This window comes from Sinocyclocheilus anshuiensis, unplaced genomic scaffold, assembly GCF_001515605.1.
Source record: "Sinocyclocheilus anshuiensis isolate Anshui unplaced genomic scaffold, SAMN03320099.WGS_v1.1 scaffold605, whole genome shotgun sequence".
Taxonomy (NCBI): domain Eukaryota; kingdom Metazoa; phylum Chordata; class Actinopteri; order Cypriniformes; family Cyprinidae; genus Sinocyclocheilus; species Sinocyclocheilus anshuiensis.
In genome coordinates this window covers 446,267-466,979 of record NW_015539865.1, presented here as the reverse complement: position 1 = coordinate 466,979, position 20,713 = coordinate 446,267, and the positions used below count along the sequence as shown (strand labels likewise).

The window sequence follows — 20,713 nt, the reverse complement described above, 5'->3', positions numbered from 1 at the left end:
TGTCTTTAAAATAATCTTACTCACCCCACACTTCCAAACAATAGTGTATCTAAGTAAACATTATAAAAACATTTTTCACCAGAATAAAAAAGGTAGATTCTGCATAAAGAAAAAAAAGTGTCCAATTAGGATTACTTTTTATTTACATAAATATTTGTTTACTGTGTTACAGTCAAACAAAAATGCAAGTCACACTGCTAAAATTACTCAAGGACCTAAAATAGGCTTAATGTCCTAATTATTATTATCATTATTTTTCTTCTTCTTCAGGTAAAATACGACCTGGACATTTTTTTAAATCCATTACCTGAATCAAACAATAAATGACACTAGTAAACAACTCAATGAATTTATTTTTTTACTGCCATAAACAACAACATACAAACAATTCTACAGAATCATCCTCAAACTTTCAACGGCAAGATTCTCACATTTTAGCAAACTCAAACCTTGCCTCTAAAACAATCATAAACGATTCCAAGTAAACAGTGCAAATACACACCAACTGCCTCAAGGCCTCCAGAGTTTACATAATGCTACTGGAAAAAGACACCTCGTCGTAAACATAAAAAAAGTACACTTGCTGGTTAATTCCACCTTTTCAGTGTCACATGATCCTTCAGAAAGCATTCTAATATGCTGATTTGCTGCTCAAGAAATATTTATCTATGATGAAAACAGATGTGCTGTTGAATATTTTCTCTGAAAAATCTGGACTTTTTTTTTTTTTTTCAGAATTATTTAAAACAGAAGGTTCAAAAGAAATATATTTATTTGAAATATAAATAGTCTTTACTGTCACTTTTGATCAATGAATATATGTATTTTATAAATGTCTTTAAAATAATCTTACTCACCCCACACTTCCAAACAATAGTGTATCTAAGTAAACATTATAAAAACATTTTTCACCAGAATAAAAAAGGTAGATTCTGCATAAAGAAAAAAAAGTGTCCAATTAGGATTACTTTTTATTTACATAAATATTTGTTTACTGTGTTACAGTCAAACAAAAATGCAAGTCACAATGCTAAAATTACTCAAGGACCTAAAATAGGCTTAATGTCCTAATTATTATTATCATTATTTTTCTTCTTCTTCAGGTAAAATACGACCTGGACATTTTTTTAAATCCATTACCTGAATCAAACAATAAATGACACTAGTAAACAACTCAATGAATTTATTTTTTTACTGCCATAAACAACAACATACAAACAATTCTACAGAATCATCCTCAAACTTTCAACGGCAAGATTCTCACATTTTAGCAAACTCAAACCTTGCCTCTAAAACAATCATAAACGATTCCAAGTAAACAGTGCAAATACATACCAACTGCCTCAAGGCCTCCAGAGTTTACATAATGCTACTGGAAAAAGACACCTCGTCATAAACATAAAAAAAGTACACTTGCTGGTTAATTCCACCTTAGATCAGACAAAGCATGGCACAGGAGTGTAATTGACAACATACAAACAATTCTACAGAATCATCCTCAAACTTTCAACGGCAAGATTCTCACATTTTAGCAAACTCAAACCTTGCCTCTAAAACAATCATAAACGATTCCAAGTAAACAGTGCAAATACACACCAACTGCCTCAAGGCCTCCAGAGTTTACATAATGCTACTGGAAAAAGACACCTCGTCGTAAACATAAAAAAAGTACACTTGCTGGTTAATTCCACCTTAGATCTGACAAAGCATGGCACAGGAGTGTCTAATTGAAGAAACATCAATAATTCTTAACTTGCTTGTTTTAAAAAATACAAAATCAATACACACAAGACACTTGTGGAGTCACTGATCAACACAGCAACAGATGCTAGAGTTGCAAATGAAATTTTCACAGCAATCTTCTCCTAAATTGCAGCTATGCAAGATTTTTATTATGATGAATATGAAATCACATTCCGTATTCTGGAATACTGCGACTCTGAAACAGCATAAAAAAAAAAAAAAGTTCAGGAGAACATTTAAGGATTTTTTTTTTGATCCTTTGCAACTCTAACATCTGTCCATCTCAATGATCCTTCGGTTCTAGGCTGTTTTGAGGCATGCTGGTCTAGCTTGAGAACGTCATGTCCGGGTGAGTTTATCTGGAGGCATGAAGCCCGAGTCTCCCAGCGCTCTGAGAGCCACTCGGCCACTGGGCCGAATCGTCAGCCAGGTGATGCTGCCGTTGTTCAGGCCCATCCTCAGCCAGCCCTCTGCAGGAAACTGCAGAGCCCTGGAACAAACATTTCCATTACAGTCATGCTTTTGACATTTTCTTAGAAAGAACGGAACAGTTCCCTCAGCATGTTCCTGATGAGTCATGTGAACAAACAGATTACACAACATGAGTTTGCGGTTGGCTGAAATATTCAAAATTTACACAAATTCAGAATCAGAATTAGCTTTATTCGCCAAGTGAGCGCAAATACAAGAGGAATTTGTTGTGGTTTTTCAAGAAACTAGCACAAGAATTGAGAAAATTAGTCATAACCACAATGTAACTAATAAACTAAAAAATAATATAATTAATAAAGTTTCATAAAAAATAATTATTTTAATAAATAAAAATGAGTGAAATTTAATGCAAATATTTTTTTTTCCATTCTATAAAGCTTAAAGGGATCGTTCACCCAAAAATGAAAATTCTGTCATTAATTACTCAGCCTCATTTCGTTCCAAACCCGTAAGACCTTCGTTCATCTTAGGAACACAAATGAAGATGTTTTTGATGGAATCTGAGAGCTCTCTGAGCCTCCATAGACAGCAAGGATACTACCACGATCAAGGCACAGAAACGTAGCAAGGACTTCGGTAAAATAGTCCATGTGACATCAGGGGTTCAACCGTAATTTTACGAAGCTACGAGAATACTTTTGTGCGCAAAGAAAACAATAATAACGTAATTTTTCAACAATTCTTCTCCCCGAGTTACCATCTTCTGCCATTTTGGTACCCCAGAACAGAGCTCTCAGATTCCATCAAAAATATCTTCATTTGTGTTAATACTACCACGATCAAGGCACAGAAACGTAGCAAGGACTTCGGTAAAATAGTCCATGTGACATCAGGGGTTCAACCGTAATTTTACGAAGCTACGAGAATACTTTTGTGCGCACAGAAAACAATAATAACGTAATTTTTCAACAATTCTTCTCCCCGAGTTACCATCTTCTGCCATTTTGGTACCCTAGAACAGAGCTCTCAGATTCCATCAAAAATATCTTCATTTGTGTTACGAAGATGAACGAAGGTCTTACAGGTTTGGAACGACGTGAGGCTGAGTAATTAATGACAGAATTTTCATTTTTGGGTGAACTATCCCTTTAACTCTTGCTTTAGAGGTATGAGCAACAGTAATAGGGATGTTTGACTTCGCAAGAACTACTGATAAAAGGTTGCAAACAGTTTTTCATGAATTCCATATCTTTAATATGGAAGCTCATTTCTACCACATAAGAACATTATGCTCGAGTAAACCATAATTATGAGACAAAAAGTCACATTTTTGTCAGAATTATGACCTTATCTCATAAGTTACATGAGCATCTCATAATTTCAATTTTGTCATAATTATGAACTACCAAAGCATAATTATTTTTTCTTATGTGGCTGAAATGGGCTTCTATGAAACTTTTGCAACCACACACACATAACAATACAAAGTGATCAGAGCATACTTACGATTACATTCATTCTCCATGGACAGACTGCTGTGGTTTTTATAAAATGTTTTTTTTTATTTATTTTTTTTTATGAAAGCTTCAAAGAGCACAAAAAGGAAGATAAAAAGACTGCACTGAGTAGCAAGTGAACACAAACCTGCACACAAAATAGCGGATGACATTAGCATGACAGACGATGATCTCGTAGCTGTCTTCCTTCTGCTTAGGGTCCGCTCGGTGGATGTAGCGGCGGAACGCTGCCTCGATCCGTGCGCCGTCCTCATGGTACTGCTGAAACCAGCACAAGAGTTTCACAACCATCCACGTGAGGAGAGGAAGGACTCCGCAGCGCACCCACGACAAAACCAAACCCAACATTCTCCAAAATACATGTCAGACATCAAGCTTTAGGATGACCAGCGGGAAAACAAGAACACTGATGTTTGTTGAAGAGATTTGGAATGGTTTGATTGTGGGTTTTGTACGCCAGCAGTAACCTTAGCAGTTTGTTCTGTTATGACTTGAGTCATCAGCAGAAACAAGACACACAAAGACAATCAAACGTGGGGACTAACAGACAGGGCCTTCAGACTGGCTAAGTAAGACTTTGCACTGACCACTGCCTCAGGTTTCCAGTGCGTGACAGGTGGGACGGGCTCTATGGGCGCACCCTCTCGCAGTAAATCACAGCTCACAAGCTCCGCAACTATAGCACAACATGAAGAAAAGAACAATTCAGAATCTCCACTATGGCAACACTTTACATATTTATCCTTCTCATGCTTTTTTTAAGCCTTACAGTTAAAATCAGGGCCTGAATTTCGTTTTGGAAAATGGGGGAATTCCCCCTTCAGGTGACTCTAATGGGGGGATTTTTTTAATTTGAGGGGGGAGCTGGGGGATTTTTTAGACCTATTTTTAAACTACTATCATCTAATCTAAAAATGTTTTGTCACGCAGTGTAATTGTGTTTCATAACATTGTTGATTCATATTTATATTATGAGGAAGATACTTAAAAAGTACTTTGATTTTAAACTCTGAATTTATTTTAACTAAAAAAGACAAGTAAACAGTCAGTAGTAAAATAAGAATAGATAAATGACAAGCAATGACAAATAAATACAATAAGATACAACTGAAATTAATGTGCTTTACGTTTTTCAGGCAGGTATAACAGTAATATTCAGGTACAGAAATACCACAGAAACTGAATAATCTATTCAACTTTAAAATAACACTGATTAGTCTTCTGTGTCCAAATAAACATGAATGGCAGACAGTAGCGGGTTTATTTAGGTTGCGGTCTCTTTAAGACCTCATGCGCGGATCTAACATATACTGTTACACATTTACATTAACTTAATAGCCTATACCGACCATGTTTAGTATAAATCGGCTGTTTACGTAAATACTCATCATTTTGACAATTTTGTATGTATTTGGTAAATTTTGTATTTACGCGCAATAAGGCTCAACACATAACTTAATTCTGAAGTCGCGAGTACTGAATTGAGTTCTCTTTGGCGTCATCTTACACAGACTAAAAAGCACGTGCAAATGATACATTCCATCATCATTCCCGAACTTCTTTCTTCCGAAAAATATTTGTGGGAATTTCCGTGTTACAAGCGTGGAAACTGCGGGAATGAGTAGAAATAGGCGCAATACCCACAATCCTGCACCAAAATTCAAGCCCTGAAAATGTTCTATTTTAAACTGCTCAAGCGCAATAAGATGTGAAGGGGAACTCAATTCAGTATTTGCACGGTGTTCTGACAGATGTTTACATCTAAAGTGCGCCTACAGAAAGCTGCCTGTCACAGCAAGCAAGTACTGAATTCCTGTTTGTTTGTTTTTTTGCTTTAACAAGCTTTTAGCTGTCAAAATGTCAGTCTTGGGGAGTATTCATATAATATCTAAAATATCAGTTTTTGCTGTAGTATTGAAATAATCAGGAATTGTGAAATTTTCATGTCATCTAAAATGCTGCCATTGTAATCACCTTATTTCTAACAAGACAACTATTGTGATATATATACTGTAGTTATCTTGAAAAATCAAATTACTCTTATTGCAATATACATTTTTGGTGATATCGCCGCCCCTAAACACACAAAGCTATCATACAAGTCTCAGAATACAGCACACAAGTCATATGGATATGCTTTTTTTTTTTTGGAGGGGGGTCATTTTTAGAGCCTGACATTATCCATCCACTTTTACTTTGACTGTAAGGAGGACAAAACACCCAAGAGATTTTGCTAAACTTCTTTTGTGTTTTTTTTTTCTTTTCTGTTTTTGTTTTTTTTCAATACCATGCCAGCTTCTATGGCTATGTTCATGACAAGAGCAAGGTTTAGTTATTCGAGATATTTAAACATGTGACGTGCCCTGTAAGCATCTCTCTTTTTCTTTATTAGTTAAGTTAACTTATTACTTTAATTAGTTTATTAATGCACACACTTTAACAACAAATGCGTCTTCTTTCAAAAGACACCACAATGAAATGCCTGCTACAAGCTATTATGACTTGTATGATCATCCAATCATAACCGAATTAAATTAGGTGAAGAAGAATAGAACAGTTTTAGCTGAAAGGTTTAATCCTAGATCAACTCTTCACTAGGGCTGTGTATTGGCAAGAATCTGGCGATACGGTACGTATCACGATACAAGGGTGCGATACGATATGTTGGGATACATTGCAATACTGTAAGCAAGGGCAATATATTGGGATATTTCTTATTTTAGGAATAGGATATACTTTTAGGAAAATTGTCATTAAGAACACCATTTGCAAACCTTAGCAAAAATTAAATAAATAATACATAAAAATATATTATTTAACCAGAACACAGTGGGAAATGCATTTGCATTAATCAGTCCCTGTAACATTCAACGTTATTGAACCACTTTTAGTGCAGTACGAGTCAAGGGGGGAAAGTAAAGTGCTTGCAGGATTCTTTAGTTAAATTAAATGTATAAAGCTGTTATAATCAGACCATATTTATTTTTAGACCTTGCTTAAAGGGATAGTTCTCCCAAAAATGAAAATGTGATGTTTATCTGCTTACCCCCAGGGCATCCAAGATGTAGGTGACTTTGTTTCTTCAGTAGAACACATATGAGGATTTTTAACTTTAACCGTTGCAGTCTATCAGTCGTATAATGCATGGCAATGGTAACAAAATCTATGAGAGTAAAAAAAACATACACAGACAAATCCAAATTAAACCCTGCGGCTCGTGACGACACATTGATGTCCTAAGACACGAAACGATCGGTTTGTGCCAGAAACCGAACAGTATTTATATAATTTTTTACCTCTGATCCACCACTACGTCCAACTGTCTTTGAGCGCGCGCACGGCATTCGATGCGCGAGGTGTGTACGCGCTCTGGCGTAGTTTACGTCTTAGGACATCAATGTGTCGTCACGAGCCGTTTTTTTTACTCTCATAGATTTTGTTACCATTGCCGTGCATTATACGACTGATAGACTGCAACGGTTGGAGTTAAAAATCATCATATGTGTTCTACTGAAGAAACAAAGTCACCTACATCTTGAATGCCCTGGGGGTAAGCAGATAAACATTAAATTTTCATTTTTGGGTGAACTATCCCTTTAAAGGTTCATAGTTTAGGTTTACTATTGTAACATACAATGTCATAACATTTTTAGAGATAAGACGACTGCTATCTAGCGGTCGGGATATAAACTCAAAACAACTGCCATGAATCTTGTATGATTTTTTTTTTTAAATATCGATATTGCGTTTTTGAGAATCGATACAGTATCGCCAAACAAAATAACGCGATACTCACGTGTATCGATGTTTTCTTCAGAATGAGTCTGTACCTGGCAGGTATTTGCTGATGATGTTGGCTGTCTCTGTAGCTCTGGTCATGGAGGAGTGGATGAGAACGTCGTACTTCAGTCCGAGTGCCGCTAATCTCTGTCCTGTATACTCAGCCTGTTCACGTCCTGCAGCCAAGACAGAAACCAGCATGTGATCTACTTGGTGGCATAATGTAGCATGTAATGGATTAGTTTGAGCACTTCTATCATTTGATATATGCTGAGGGATCAGTACCTAAAGGAGTCAGTATCTTCTCTTTATCTCCATCCCCCTTGAGGTTGTACTGAGAGTGTCTGATGAGGAAGATGTGGCGTGTGGCTTTGGGTTTGCTGTTCTCCGCATCTGGACTTCCACTGTCGCCGGCACTCTCCTTTCTCTTCCCGTTCACCAGAGATGAGGGGTCACGTCTGAAAGCGTCAAAAAGTGTTCAAACTAGCTATTCACAAAGTAGGCCCACTGAACTCAGTCCAGTAAATAATTACTGAAACACGCTGCATTGAAGGCATACATTTTTATCAGTTAAGAAAATGGCTACAATATGGTTTATAATATTCACTGTTTATGAACAACAACAAAAAACATTTAAAACAGCTGCTACAGTTTTAAAAACCACATGCACGTGTTTTATTAATGTTTGAAGACTATTAACTATATGTTAAAGGTTTGCTGTTTTACCTTGTTTTTTCATAGTTTCATCATTTTTGATGAATTTTACTGAATCTGATTCATACCGAATCCCACCATAATAAACTGTTCCAGATTTTAAACATTATACAAGGGTCAAGTCTATAACTGAACCTGAAATTGTCAGTGGGCAGACACTTTCAAAAGTGCTTATAAGGTTTTAAGTCGGTTTGAACAATCCGGATAAGCGCAAGTAAGTACCATTTTGATTAGCCGTCGTACCTACAATGACTGTGCACTGTGTAAACAATGAGTGACGTATACGCGCGAGAGATCACTTCCGGCGCTTGCATAAACTACGCCAGAGCGCGTACACACCTCACACACCGGATGCCTGCGCGCGCTCAAAGACAGTTGGACATAGTGGTGTATTAGAGGTAACAAATTATATAAATACTGTTCGGTTTCTCGCACAAACCGATCGTTTCGTGTCTTAGGACATCAATGTGTCGTCACGAGCCGTTTTTTTTACTCTCATAGATTTTGTTACCATTGCCGTGCATTATACGACTGATAGACTGCAACGGTTGGAGTTAAAAATCATCATATGTGTTCTACTGAAGAAACAAAGTCACCTACATCTTGGATGCCCTGGGGGTAAGCAGATAAACATTAAATTTTCATTTTTGGGTGAACTATCCCTTTAAAGGTTCATAGTTTAGGTTTACTATTGTAACATACAATGTCATAACATTTTTAGAGATAAGACGACTGCTATCTAGCGGTCGGGATATAAACTCAAAATGAAACAACTGCCATGAATCTTGTATGATTTTTTTTTTTAAATATCGATATTGCGTTTTTGAGAATCGATACAGTATCGCCAAACAAAATAACGCGATACTCACGTGTATCGATGTTTTCTTCAGAATGAGTCTGTACCTGGCAGGTATTTGCTGATGATGTTGGCTGTCTCTGTAGCTCTGGTCATGGAGGAGTGGATGAGAACGTCGTACTTCAGTCCGAGTGCCGCTAATCTCTGTCCTGTATACTCAGCCTGTTCACGTCCTGCAGCCAAGACAGAAACCAGCATGTGATCTACTTGGTGGCATAATGTAGCATGTAATGGATTAGTTTGAGCACTTCTATCATTTGATATATGCTGAGGGATCAGTACCTAAAGGAGTCAGTATCTTCTCTTTATCTCCATCCCCCTTGAGGTTGTACTGAGAGTGTCTGATGAGGAAGATGTGGCGTGTGGCTTTGGGTTTGCTGTTCTCCGCATCTGGACTTCCACTGTCGCCGGCACTCTCCTTTCTCTTCCCGTTCACCAGAGATGAGGGGTCACGTCTGAAAGCGTCAAAAAGTGTTCAAACTAGCTATTCACAAAGTAGGCCCACTGAACTCAGTCCAGTAAATAATTACTGAAACACGCTGCATTGAAGGCATACATTTTTATCAGTTAAGAAAATGGCTACAATATGGTTTATAATATTCACTGTTTATGAACAACAAAAAACATTTAAAACAGCTGCTACAGTTTTAAAAACCACATGCACGTGTTTTATTAATGTTTGAAGACTATTAACTATATGTTAAAGGTTTGCTGTTTTACCTTGTTTTTTCATAGTTTCATCATTTTTGATGAATTTTACTGAATCTGATTCATACCGAATCCCACCATAATAAACTGTTCCAGATTTTAAACATTATACAAGGGTCAAGTCTATAACTGAACCTGAAATTGTCAGTGGGCAGACACTTTCAAAAGTGCTTATAAGAAAGCACAGTATGAAAGAAGAAACTATATTAGTAACAATTAACGTCTTAATGTCTAAGACTAAATCTTCCTGAGCAAAAAATAAATCAATAAAAAAGGTCACAGACACCATTTCGATCACTGCCAAATGTGGTGCGGCTTAGTTAGTGGTTAAAGACCTGGGATCAAACCTAAAACTGGGTGATCCATTCATTATAACCACTGATCAAGGCATTAAACCTCAGGCTACACGAACTCGCCATAAATGATTTTTGGACATGTTGCCATGGCAGCACAACGGTTTTCTGAACATGTACGATGGTAGTACCATATTATTCTTAGAGATACCTTAAAATACTATGCAAATACAATAGTAATCAATCAGAAATAAGTCTATATTGCTTACTTGTCCCAATTATAATCCCATCCGTTCGCAGTGGGCCATGCCGGAGTCTGCGCTGCTCGCACGGCAGCCAGAGTCTCTCTTAACCGGCATCGGTCTGCGAAGTAGCCGTGCTTATCTGCCGCGACCGCCGCGCACACCAGCACCGCGGATCCGCCGGCGAAGCCGCACGCAAGACTGATCGCTCTCCGAAACGACATGATTTAAAAGAGAGGAGTCAACGGAAAGTAACGTTAACGGCTGCTCTTCAGCGCTATGACGCGCACTGAGGAAGTCCCGCCGTTTCCTCCTTTCAAATTTTAATTTACATAAACTGAAAATGACTTGAAAGCTGTCACTGGTACCTCGCCATGACCATTAAAAAAAACACACCAAAAAAAATAGTTTTTTTCCTAAGCCATGTGTAAGAGAATGTATTTGGACTCAAGAAACGTCCAAAAGCGGTCACGACGAATGTGTGAAAATAGCAACAAAAAACACGTTATTTCTGAAAATAAAAGTCCCCAGCATACAAAGTAACAGTTTACAAGTTATCAGTTTTTTCTTCAAACTAATTAGTTATTACATTTTTTTTTACATTTTCAAATATGCTTAAATATTGATTGTGCTTTATTCGATTACGTAGTTGTTTTATACGTATTAATTAACGTATTAATATTCGTTTCAAAACACTGAATTACATTGAATAAAATACAATGAATATTTAAGCATATTTGAAACTGCTAAAAGTGTTTATATGTGGGTGTCACTTTTAGCAGTTTCAAATATGCTTAAATCTATGCTTAAATATTCATTGTATTTATGCAATTAATTCTACACTTTTACATATTTACATCATATTTATTTTATGATTTATTTTTCTATATTAGGCCATTTTGCTCCAGACCTGTAGATGGCAGTAAAATGTCAGCAGCAAATGCTGCCCATGAGCAGCGGATTTATGTTTTGATTATGGTGGCGACATGTTTTGCTGTTGTTAATTAAAAGTTGTATTTTATTTCGATTGAACGTATCATATATCCACATATCTGTCCCTTGAGTTGTAGTAAAGATGGACACGGACGAGGAGGGAGACAATGACTGGGATGGCAGTTTAGAGTCAGACAGGCTGGAGACTGTGTCAACTTGATATGTTTTTATTATAGACAGAATTTCTTCAAGGTCCTCATGTTTGCTTAGTGTAAATGCACAGCCCAGTGTCTCATGACAGCTGCAATTTGAATAGACTGCAACAAGGTTTGGAGCAGCCTCTGTCAGGTAGACAGTATGTACAGTAACTGTGCTTTTGTATCTTATCTTTTCAGAAGGAAGTTCCACTGACAGAGTTACATCCGTATCCCAGTCAGAGAGTGATCCTGCACTTTGACCTGGACTGCTTCTATGCACAAGTTGAGATGATCCGAAATCCAGCCCTTCGGACCAAACCTCTTGGTAAAACACCACAGAATATACACTTTACAACTTTATTCACCAAGTATAGGATATACAACAAATACAGTATGTCCTGATGCAGTTTCCGAGACAATACACGCTAAAACACTTTAATGCAAGTTCTACAGTCATGTTTGAAAAAATGTATCATGATTTCCACAAACATATTAAGCAGCACAACTGTTTTCAACATTGCTAATAATTTTAAATGTTTCCTGAGCTGCAAATCAGCATATCAGAATGATTTCTGAAGGATCATGTGACACTGAAGACTGGAGTAATGATGCTGAAACTTCAGTTTTGTCTCGAAATACATTAAAATTGAATAAACCCGTTATTTTAAATTGTAACTGTTTCATATTACTGCTTTCACTTTATAAAGGCAGCCTTGATGAGCATAGGAGACTTTTTTTTTTTTTCAAAAACAGACCCTAAACTTTTGAACATAACTGTTAAGTTAAATACCAATTAATGAGTTTGTCTGATATCTATTCAGGAGTACAATCCAAAGTTCACGGTTTGGATTAACTGTGAATCAGGTTATCAAACAAGAGCCAGCAATACTTGCAATACCATAATGCCAGTGTCAAGAGCAAGCTGGAGGGAGAAAAAAGCTCCGAAGTAAAAGTAACAATAAAATGAAGAAACATTGGTGCTTCAGTTTAGCTACTTCAATTTTTAGCTAGCTCTGAAAGTAAAGCTGAATATTTAAGAAAAATTGTTCTCTAAGATGCTGTTTATGGACTTCTTAGATGCTGTTTGTAAAAGTAAAAGTTTGGGAGCTATTAGATGTTCAATGATTTTGAAAGATATTTCTTATGCTCACCAAGTGTGCATTTATTTGATCAGGAATACAGTTAAAATTGAAATATTGTGAAATATTATTGCAATTTAAAATAACTGTTTTCTATTTAAATACATGTTACAATGTAGTTTATTGTATTATTAAAGCTGAATTCTCAGCAGCCATTACTGAATAATCATTTCTCATTATTATCAATGTTAAAAACATTTGTGCAGCTTAATATTTTTGTGGAAACCATGATGAGTAGAAAGATAAAAAATATAATTTTTGTAACATTATAACTGTCTTTACATTATAAATGTCTTTTTTGATCAATTTAATGCATCCTTGCTGAAAAAAGCTTGATTTATTTAATTAAAAATACAGTAAAAAAAAAATTAATAAATAAAACATTTACATTTTGAAATAACAGTTTTTATTTTAAAACATTTTAAAGTGCAATTTATTTATGTAATGTCAAAGCTGAAATTTCAGCAGCCATTACTCCAGTCTTCAGTGTCACATGATATTTCAGGAATTATTCTGATTTGGTGCTTACGAAACAGTTCTTATTATTAACAATGTTTATTTAAAATATATATATTTTTTACATTTTACATTACTGACACTTTTGATCAATTTAATACATATTTGCTGAATAAAAGTATTTTCTTTACAAAAAAAACCCAAAACATACTTGCCCCAAACCTTTGGACAGTAGTTTATATATTTATTTTATGTATTTATTAATGAATACCTCAGGTACAAACGAGTTCTTGCTAACTGAAAACCATGCATTTAGCTTTTTATATGCTAATTTAAGGCAGCAGTAACTTGAAAACAGCACAAATTTGTTTTGCCTTGTCAAGATAAAACATGGAACTGCATAAAAACACATTGATATCTCCAACCCAAGAATTACAAACACAGCCACCCTTAATCAACACCAAATCTCCCAGGCAGCCTGTTTTAGAGCACTCACAAGAGTCTTTTGCGAGCAACGTTCCTGAGAAAACAGTGTGTTCCAAGCTGCCGCGAGGCGTCAATCCAGAAGTATTCCAACTCCTTCCTGAACACATTCAGATGGAGCTGATTTCCAGTTTACAAAATGAAGACTCTGCACAGCTCAATTACGCTGACGCATCTTCTGAGGATGTTGACCCAGCAGATCATTCCACGTTGGCTTTTAAACAACCAACAACAGAACCCTGCGAGTCAGCACTGAATTATAACAGAAAACCTGCATCTCATAACCATGAACTCAGCAAGACTGTCATCCGCTCAGTCCACCATGGAATTAAACTCTGGACTCGTCAAAGCCACAGAAAGTCTTGATATCCCACCCGCCACTCAGGCACCTCAATCAGATGTCCCTGCCAGTGTGGACCCTTATGTATTCTCACAACTTCCTGCTGACGTGCAAAGAGAGTTACTGACTGAGTGGAGACAACAGAAGCCGGTCCTAAAAATCCCATCCAAACACTCACATAAAACCTCCAATACCAAAGATAAGAAGAGTGCAGCTAAAGGCAGCCAGTGTAACAACATACTGAAATACTTCAAACCCAACTGAGGGCAGAAACACTTAAGTGCCTGTTTATAAACAAAAAAAAAAAAAGTAGAATATGCATGTAAACCACATCTTTGTAATCAGCCTTCATAGACGAATAGTTCACAGAAAAATGTTAATTCTGTCATTTACTCACCTTAATGTCAAACCTGTATGACTTACTTTCTTGCATTGCTCATGAAAAGGGATGCTGGGAAACAAGGTCATCCTGGTTTGGAACAATTAGGGTGAGCAAATCACCACAGAATTTTAAGATATGTATTATTTTGTTAATAAACCATACACATCTTTAAATAATCATGATGTTATTTTAGTTATTGAATAGCTTATCACATTTTTTTGCATAAATAAACGATTTCTAATAATAGTATTTGTAATATTAAAATGAACTACCCTTCAAACGTGTGGGGTTGGTAATATTTTCTAATGTCTAATGCTATGCTACCAAAGCTGCAGTTATTTGATCAAAAATACTGTAAAAACAGTAATATTGTGGAACCTAAAAGTTATTTTTTATGTAATTTATCCATTGTATTTATTTATTTTTGAGAAACAGTATCCTTCTCTGCATTCCTTGCTTTACGAAGCTTTTAATTCATCTTTAGCCTTAGCCAAAAACAGTGTTTTACATTTTAAACCATGGTTGCAAAACTATAATTAGGCCAATTTTAAGAACTTTTATTTTAAAATATTTTCAGACTTCCGGTACCGTTCACTGTTGCAGTTCGCTCTTTAGTCGCGCGCAGCTTCTTCCTGCATCTCCTTCCGGCACATCACACCTCTTTATTCAGTGTATTATAAGCTCTATTCGATTTTTCTTCATTGCACATCACCGGTTGTCAGGTCGCCTACGAGGATGAAGGGAGCGAAATTGGCCGTGGTTTTGAGCGTGTTTTTGGCCTTGGTCCTCCTGACTGAGGCGGCGCGAAGCAGGAAAGACTCGAGCAGCCAGAACAGCTTCAGGAGGGCGGCCAGTGGCTTCTACCAAACCCTCGGCAATATCTTCGGAGAGGAGAACATCAGGGCTCTGTACAAGGTCCATATAAGATCGTGCGATATTTTCATGCAGTTTAAAAATGTAGTTGTGTTTGCAGGTGCTCTAGTTAAAGGCCCGAAGAGATCACCAGCTGTCAATGGCTGTGTTTCAAAATCTAGTGTGCTGCCTACCTAGAGAGCGTGCTGTAGATGGGCATCTTTCTGTTTATTTCGGTCACTAGTGCTGTGTAGTGCTGCCACTATTTCGGACTTTTATCGGTAACGCTTTATAATAATAACTTCAGTAAATACGTGATTTATATTGTATAATTAAAATATGATTTTAACAATTTCATAAATTATTAGTCTATTAATTATGCACATTAAATGCCCTCAAAATCATTTGTAACTATTAATTTTTCATAATTTATTTACTTGTTATATATAATATATGGGTGTGTGCTATTTTAATTAATTTAGCTAAATATTTGAATGTACATTAATGGGCTTTTGTACTGTACTGTTATAGGCTATATGTTATGAGAAAATAAGCATATTTATTTCGCCTATGTTTGCCATAATGGAAAAGATCTCATTATTATTACTGTAAAGCAAATTATTATTATTGTTATTATTACTAACACTGTCTCAAGTCTCAATTTATTTATAAAGCACAATTAAAAACAACTACAGACACACTAACACTTGTTGTTGTTGTTAACCTTGTGTTATAATAATATTTTTAATGCAATAGATTTAAAGATCACTTTAAATGAATCATCACTTGAAAATAATAACTACAAAAATAACTAATAAATAAAATGCCACACATACTAATGTGAAAAGGGATATGCTTAATTGTCATGAAAATAATGTCACAATGCAGTGTAATCTAAAATAAAATTAGCTGAATCTAAATCTGTTCTAATTTATATTTAATTTAATTTAGATAACTTATAGATAGTCGGGTGATTTTCTTCTGTGACCTTTGCGTGTTGTATAATATTCACACTATATATAACTTTTTTCCAGTCGTAATTTATTAAAAAACCTTTGTCAATGTTTTGCAGTTCTTCTCAAAAACTACAGAGAAGTTTGTTCATGGAGTCGATTCATTATTGGACACCTTGTGGAAACTGTGGGTGGATCTGCTCGATGTAATGGGCATCGACTGTAAGTCTGGCTCAGAAATGCTGCAGTTATGTATGTCAGTGACTGAAATAGCACATCTTCACTGTTTGTGTGTGATGCAAAAAACCATGTCCTTAAAACCTCCTTCATATGTCTCCCTTCCCTCTCTTTGCTTCTATTTCTGTCTGTCTCTGTTTTATTTTTCCCCCTCTTTCTCTCTCTCTCTCCTCAGCCTCTAACCTGACGCACTACTTCAGCCCATCGTCTGTGTCCAGTTCTCCTGCTCGCGCACTCCTCCTGGTGGCAGCCTTGCTGGTGGCTTACTGGTTCCTGTCCTTGTTCCTGAGCGGTTTCTTTTACATCCTCCACGCAGTGTTTGGCCGTTTCTTCTGGCTGGCCCGCGTGGCCCTTTTTGCCCTCTCCTGCCTGTACATTCTGCAGAAATTCGAGGGCGACCCGGAGAAAGCGGTGCTGCCGCTGTGCTTCATCATGGCCGTGTACTTCATGACGGGACCGGTGGGAGCATACTGGCGGAAAGGGGGTGGACCTGGAACTCTGGAGGAGAAGATCGACCACCTCGATACCCAGATCCGCCTCCTTAACATCCGCTTGAGCCGAGTGATTGAAAACCTAGAGCGCTCCAGTGACCAATGAAATGATTTTCAGCCCCAGGCTGAGGGTCAGAGCTGGGGTTTGTGAGATGGGATGAGAAGAAAAAATTGTTTTGTTTTTGGTTTCTTTTTCTCAGGATGTTCCAATTTTAGTCAGGCAAGAATTGTATGTGACATAAATTCCCCAGCTGATATGCTGAAAAGAGTCTATTAGATGCACCCTATTGTTGTGGAATGTATTATTAGTGTCCACTTCTACTGTAGCCGCACCATTTTTGAGTAAATATCAGGACTTTTTTGTATACTGTGGGTTTGTGTGTGTCTGCAAGCCTTGAGTTGAGTGTGTTAGTCCATTGTGCAGAGTTAAGCCCTTTTTCATAAGCTTTGTTAGGGCAGTTTCTGTAAGTGTGTGTTATTTATCAATCATGAAGGCAATGCAATTGAGAGTTGATTCAGAAACACTCTTTAAGTGTGAAGAATAGTCAGTATCACTGCATTTTTGTTTTTTTCATCTCTCCCTTGTCTCTTCTTGAGGTCACCAGAGGTCACTCTGGGTTCAGGACCGATCAGGGATAGAGATGTATGTGGAAATCGCTTTCAGAAAGCAGCTAGTCATCAGAAGCGTGAGGATATCAGACCAGTGTTCCTGGCAGCAAAATAACAGTGCTGCAATGTATTCCAGTATCTCTGTTTAACTTGAGCCAAGAGAGAGATGTTCTCATGTGCTTCAGATAAGTACATTCAGGGTACTACCTGGTCATGCACTTTGTTCTCAGCATGAGATCATTGTATTAATTATATGTACCATTTTAATACACATCTAGAAAGGGATTGATTAAATATTGTTTTAATCCCACTACCTATTAAGTGCTGCTTAGTGAAATCGTTTTAAGAAAGTGGCCTCTATGGTTTGATCCACAGCGGTATTTTGTCTATTTGAAATGCCTGATAACTAATCTAACCTGTTTGTTCTTATTCACTCTACTACTTATTCTTTTTGCAGTTTTAACTTTCATTCCACTTTTTGGTTTTCAATTCGTCATGTTTTTGCAACCTTGCTAAACCGTTGTAGCCAAAGCTAATTTGCATGTGTTTAAAAATATATTTCGAACATTTATTCCCTGCTTCATAGATTTAAAAAATACTGTAATTTAAAATTTGTATATATGTATTTACATTTTAAGAGAAATATTATGAATGGTCAGTGTTCAAGTATATTTTCAGTCCATAAAATGCCATTATTATTTTGTTTTTTTTACATGGTTAGTACTGCTGTATTTAACACTACTGTTGAAAAGTTTAGAGTCAGTAAGATTTTTTAAAATGACATTAATATTGTTATTCAGCCAATATGTATAAAATTTTTCAGAATTTTAAGTTCTTTTAAGCTTGCAGTTCATTAAAGAATCCTGAAAAAATGTATCATGGTTTTCACAAAAATATTAAGCAGCACAACTGTTTTCAACTTTGATTATAATAAGAAATGTTTTTTTGAGCACAAAACAATATATGAATGATTTCTGAAGGATCATGTGACACTCAGCCATCACATGGATAAATTACATTTTAATAAAATAGAAAACAGTTGTTTTAAAATGAAAAAATGTTTACGGGCCACGTACTTTTGAACAGTAGTGTACATTGGAAGTAGGGTTTTTTTTTATACTGGGAACATTTTTGTTGTGCGTCATATTGTAAAAGGTTGTGTTTACTGTGAAATCAGTGTTTATGCATTTGTATTTGTTTTATTTTTGGTGATTTCTGCTACTAAATTATCATTTTTTTAATTTTATGTTTGTCTCCAGCCAGTTATTTTAAAGACGTCATTCATTCAAAGTGAGAGTTTTGTGGCGTTTAGTCTTCGTGTCAGTGTCGACGCCATTCTATACTGTTTTTAGACATTGATGAAATTCACTTTTAGCAGATACATGTTCAAAATTTACAGTCTTTCTCTTCAAGGAGCCAAAAATATTGACCACTCTTCCTGCACTTCTCTGATTTTAGTCCAGAAACTGTCCCTCACCCTTCCACCAATCACAGTTCAATGCTGTGACGTACTGTAACTCAAGCCTACTGGAAAGCACTAATATCAAGAAGGCCCATTTTTTACTGTATGAATGTGTGAAGGAAATCATATAAGCACCAGCCTTGAGGAATCTCCAAATAGCAAACTCTTGTGTACTTGCAATGTACCAGCATTATTGTACAAGTACTGGAGACAACTAATAATAATTATACATATACATATCTCAGCAAACACTCCTGTATTTAAAATTGTCTTGTGTACTTACATATCTGTAATGAATGAGAAGCCACAGTAATATACCTACCATGGAAAATGCTCTGGATCTTATGACCGTTTTATCATTAGCTGTGATTTCAAGTGTACTCCATGCGGAGTGAATGTGCTGAGTTTGCTTGTATAGAAATATGTATGACAGGTGTTTTCCTACCCGCACTGTTTAGCAGTTAATTTCATTCTTGTAAGTTGCAGTAACACGTCGAGTCCTTAATTTATTTGTGGAATATTATGCATTTTATTCATGTCTGTTACATTATACATAAGGGAGTTGTACTGATTTAACTGCAAAGACAGTTCACTCTCACATTGTCTCATAGATCCCAGTTGACTGCACCAGTGCCAATTATTGTGTTGAGGATTTTGCATCATTGTTTTGTATTAGATAGCACTGAATCTTTGTGAAGTCTAGACCTTAACTGGTATTTTTGCGTAGTGAATGCCTAGATTTCTATATCAGGGTTGCTTTGTACTGTGTAATTTTCATCAGGAGTGTTCACCTGCGATGTTGCTTGCTGTGGTATTGTTTGCGCTGTCTGTAACATATTGTTGTCTTTATGAAACTTGTTCAGTGATTTTCTCTAAGATGGAATGGTGGTCCAAAAATGATTTAATAAACGTAACATACAATTTGACCAACAGGTCTTGAATTAATTTTTTTTTTAATATAGATATATTGAGAGCTCAACCTGACTCACATTAATAGTATTATAGTTTATATTTGCTCACATGGAAAATAACGGGTGCTTGTGGCAAAAATGCCCCACAAATGGAAGATAAAGGGGCAAAAATTGATTACGACAATCAATAATGGCTGTCGCGATTAAAATAAAATGTGAAAATTAATGTAAACAGTCTATTCACGGAATTACATTTTCATTCGCTCTCACTGCATCAGATTGCTTTTTATCGACTCCACTAGGACCCCTGGCACCTCCAGCAAGCCCCTCTGCAGAGCACCTGAAGTAATAAAACACTCTCCATTTGTGGATTATTTCAGCATATTTTCAGATATATTAGTAGTGAAACCTCCACTTAGTGGTAAACAACTGTAGCAAGATCTATAAACTCAGCTCAGTTTTATACCATGAATAAGAGCTGCAAGCAGCATGTCATTCCTGGCAGTGAGATAATGGTGCTCCAGTTTGGTGAGAAGAAGCGTGATTAATTTAACTGACTGTTTCTCCCCATGTTCAAATGCCACATCCACCCTATGACACAGATGCACACACACACGCACTATTTTGCCCTCTCCTCTTTGGATGACAGCATCCGGCTTGCAGCTCTGAACCTCCTCTGCTGCAGTCCAAAGACCAAAGAAGCCCCATCACCAGTGGAGTAGCGTTGCAGCGTTGAGTCTTATAACCAATCACACACGTTTCTGTTTAGTTTAGGAATGCGACGGCCAATCGGAGATGCTTAGATTAGTTGTTGTTGAATGTGCGCGCTCTTCTTCACAGTGCAAATTCGATGTAAATAAAACATTAAAGGTCCCATATTGTCAAAACTGAAATTTCCTGGCTTTCGTCACGATAACTGAGGTCTAGGGGCTATTTAACTACCATATAAGTTTCAAAACAGTCAGTCCACAGTAAAATGCACA

At 36.5% G+C, this 20,713-nt stretch overlaps 2 protein-coding genes across 4 annotated transcripts; one reads left to right on the top strand and one right to left on the bottom strand.

Moving 5' to 3' along the window:
- Nucleotides 1–204: 204 nt before the first annotated feature.
- Nucleotides 205–10,783, bottom strand: LOC107684980 (serine/threonine-protein phosphatase PGAM5, mitochondrial). 3 transcript variants are annotated; one of them, XR_001633914.1, is made up of 7 exons: nucleotides 10,313–10,783; nucleotides 9,325–9,497; nucleotides 9,090–9,215; nucleotides 4,280–4,368; nucleotides 3,820–3,953; nucleotides 1,692–2,233; nucleotides 205–597 (listed from the first exon to the last, which is right to left on the bottom strand). XR_001633914.1 is itself a non-coding variant. In XM_016481379.1 (6 exons), exons 1-6 carry the CDS (start codon nucleotides 10,507–10,509, stop codon nucleotides 2,083–2,085), a joined length of 870 nt encoding a protein of 289 aa, XP_016336865.1. In that variant the 5' UTR covers nucleotides 10,510–10,783; the 3' UTR covers nucleotides 1,480–2,082. The 3 variants fall into 3 exon arrangements, 2 of the variants coding, with proteins under 2 accessions (XP_016336865.1, XP_016336867.1); XM_016481379.1 differs by lacking the exon at nucleotides 205–597 and having other exon boundaries at nucleotides 1,480–2,233; XM_016481381.1 differs by lacking the exon at nucleotides 205–597 and having other exon boundaries at nucleotides 1,480–2,233; nucleotides 3,820–3,950.
- Nucleotides 10,784–14,809: 4,026 nt separating this feature from the next.
- On the top strand, nucleotides 14,810–18,043 carry LOC107684981 (BRI3-binding protein-like). The gene is made up of 3 exons (XM_016481382.1): nucleotides 14,810–15,130; nucleotides 16,140–16,242; nucleotides 16,433–18,043. The coding sequence occupies exons 1-3, from the start codon at nucleotides 14,951–14,953 to the stop codon at nucleotides 16,852–16,854; spliced, it is 705 nt and encodes a 234-aa protein (XP_016336868.1). The 5' UTR covers nucleotides 14,810–14,950; the 3' UTR covers nucleotides 16,855–18,043.
- Nucleotides 18,044–20,713: the final 2,670 nt, after the last annotated feature.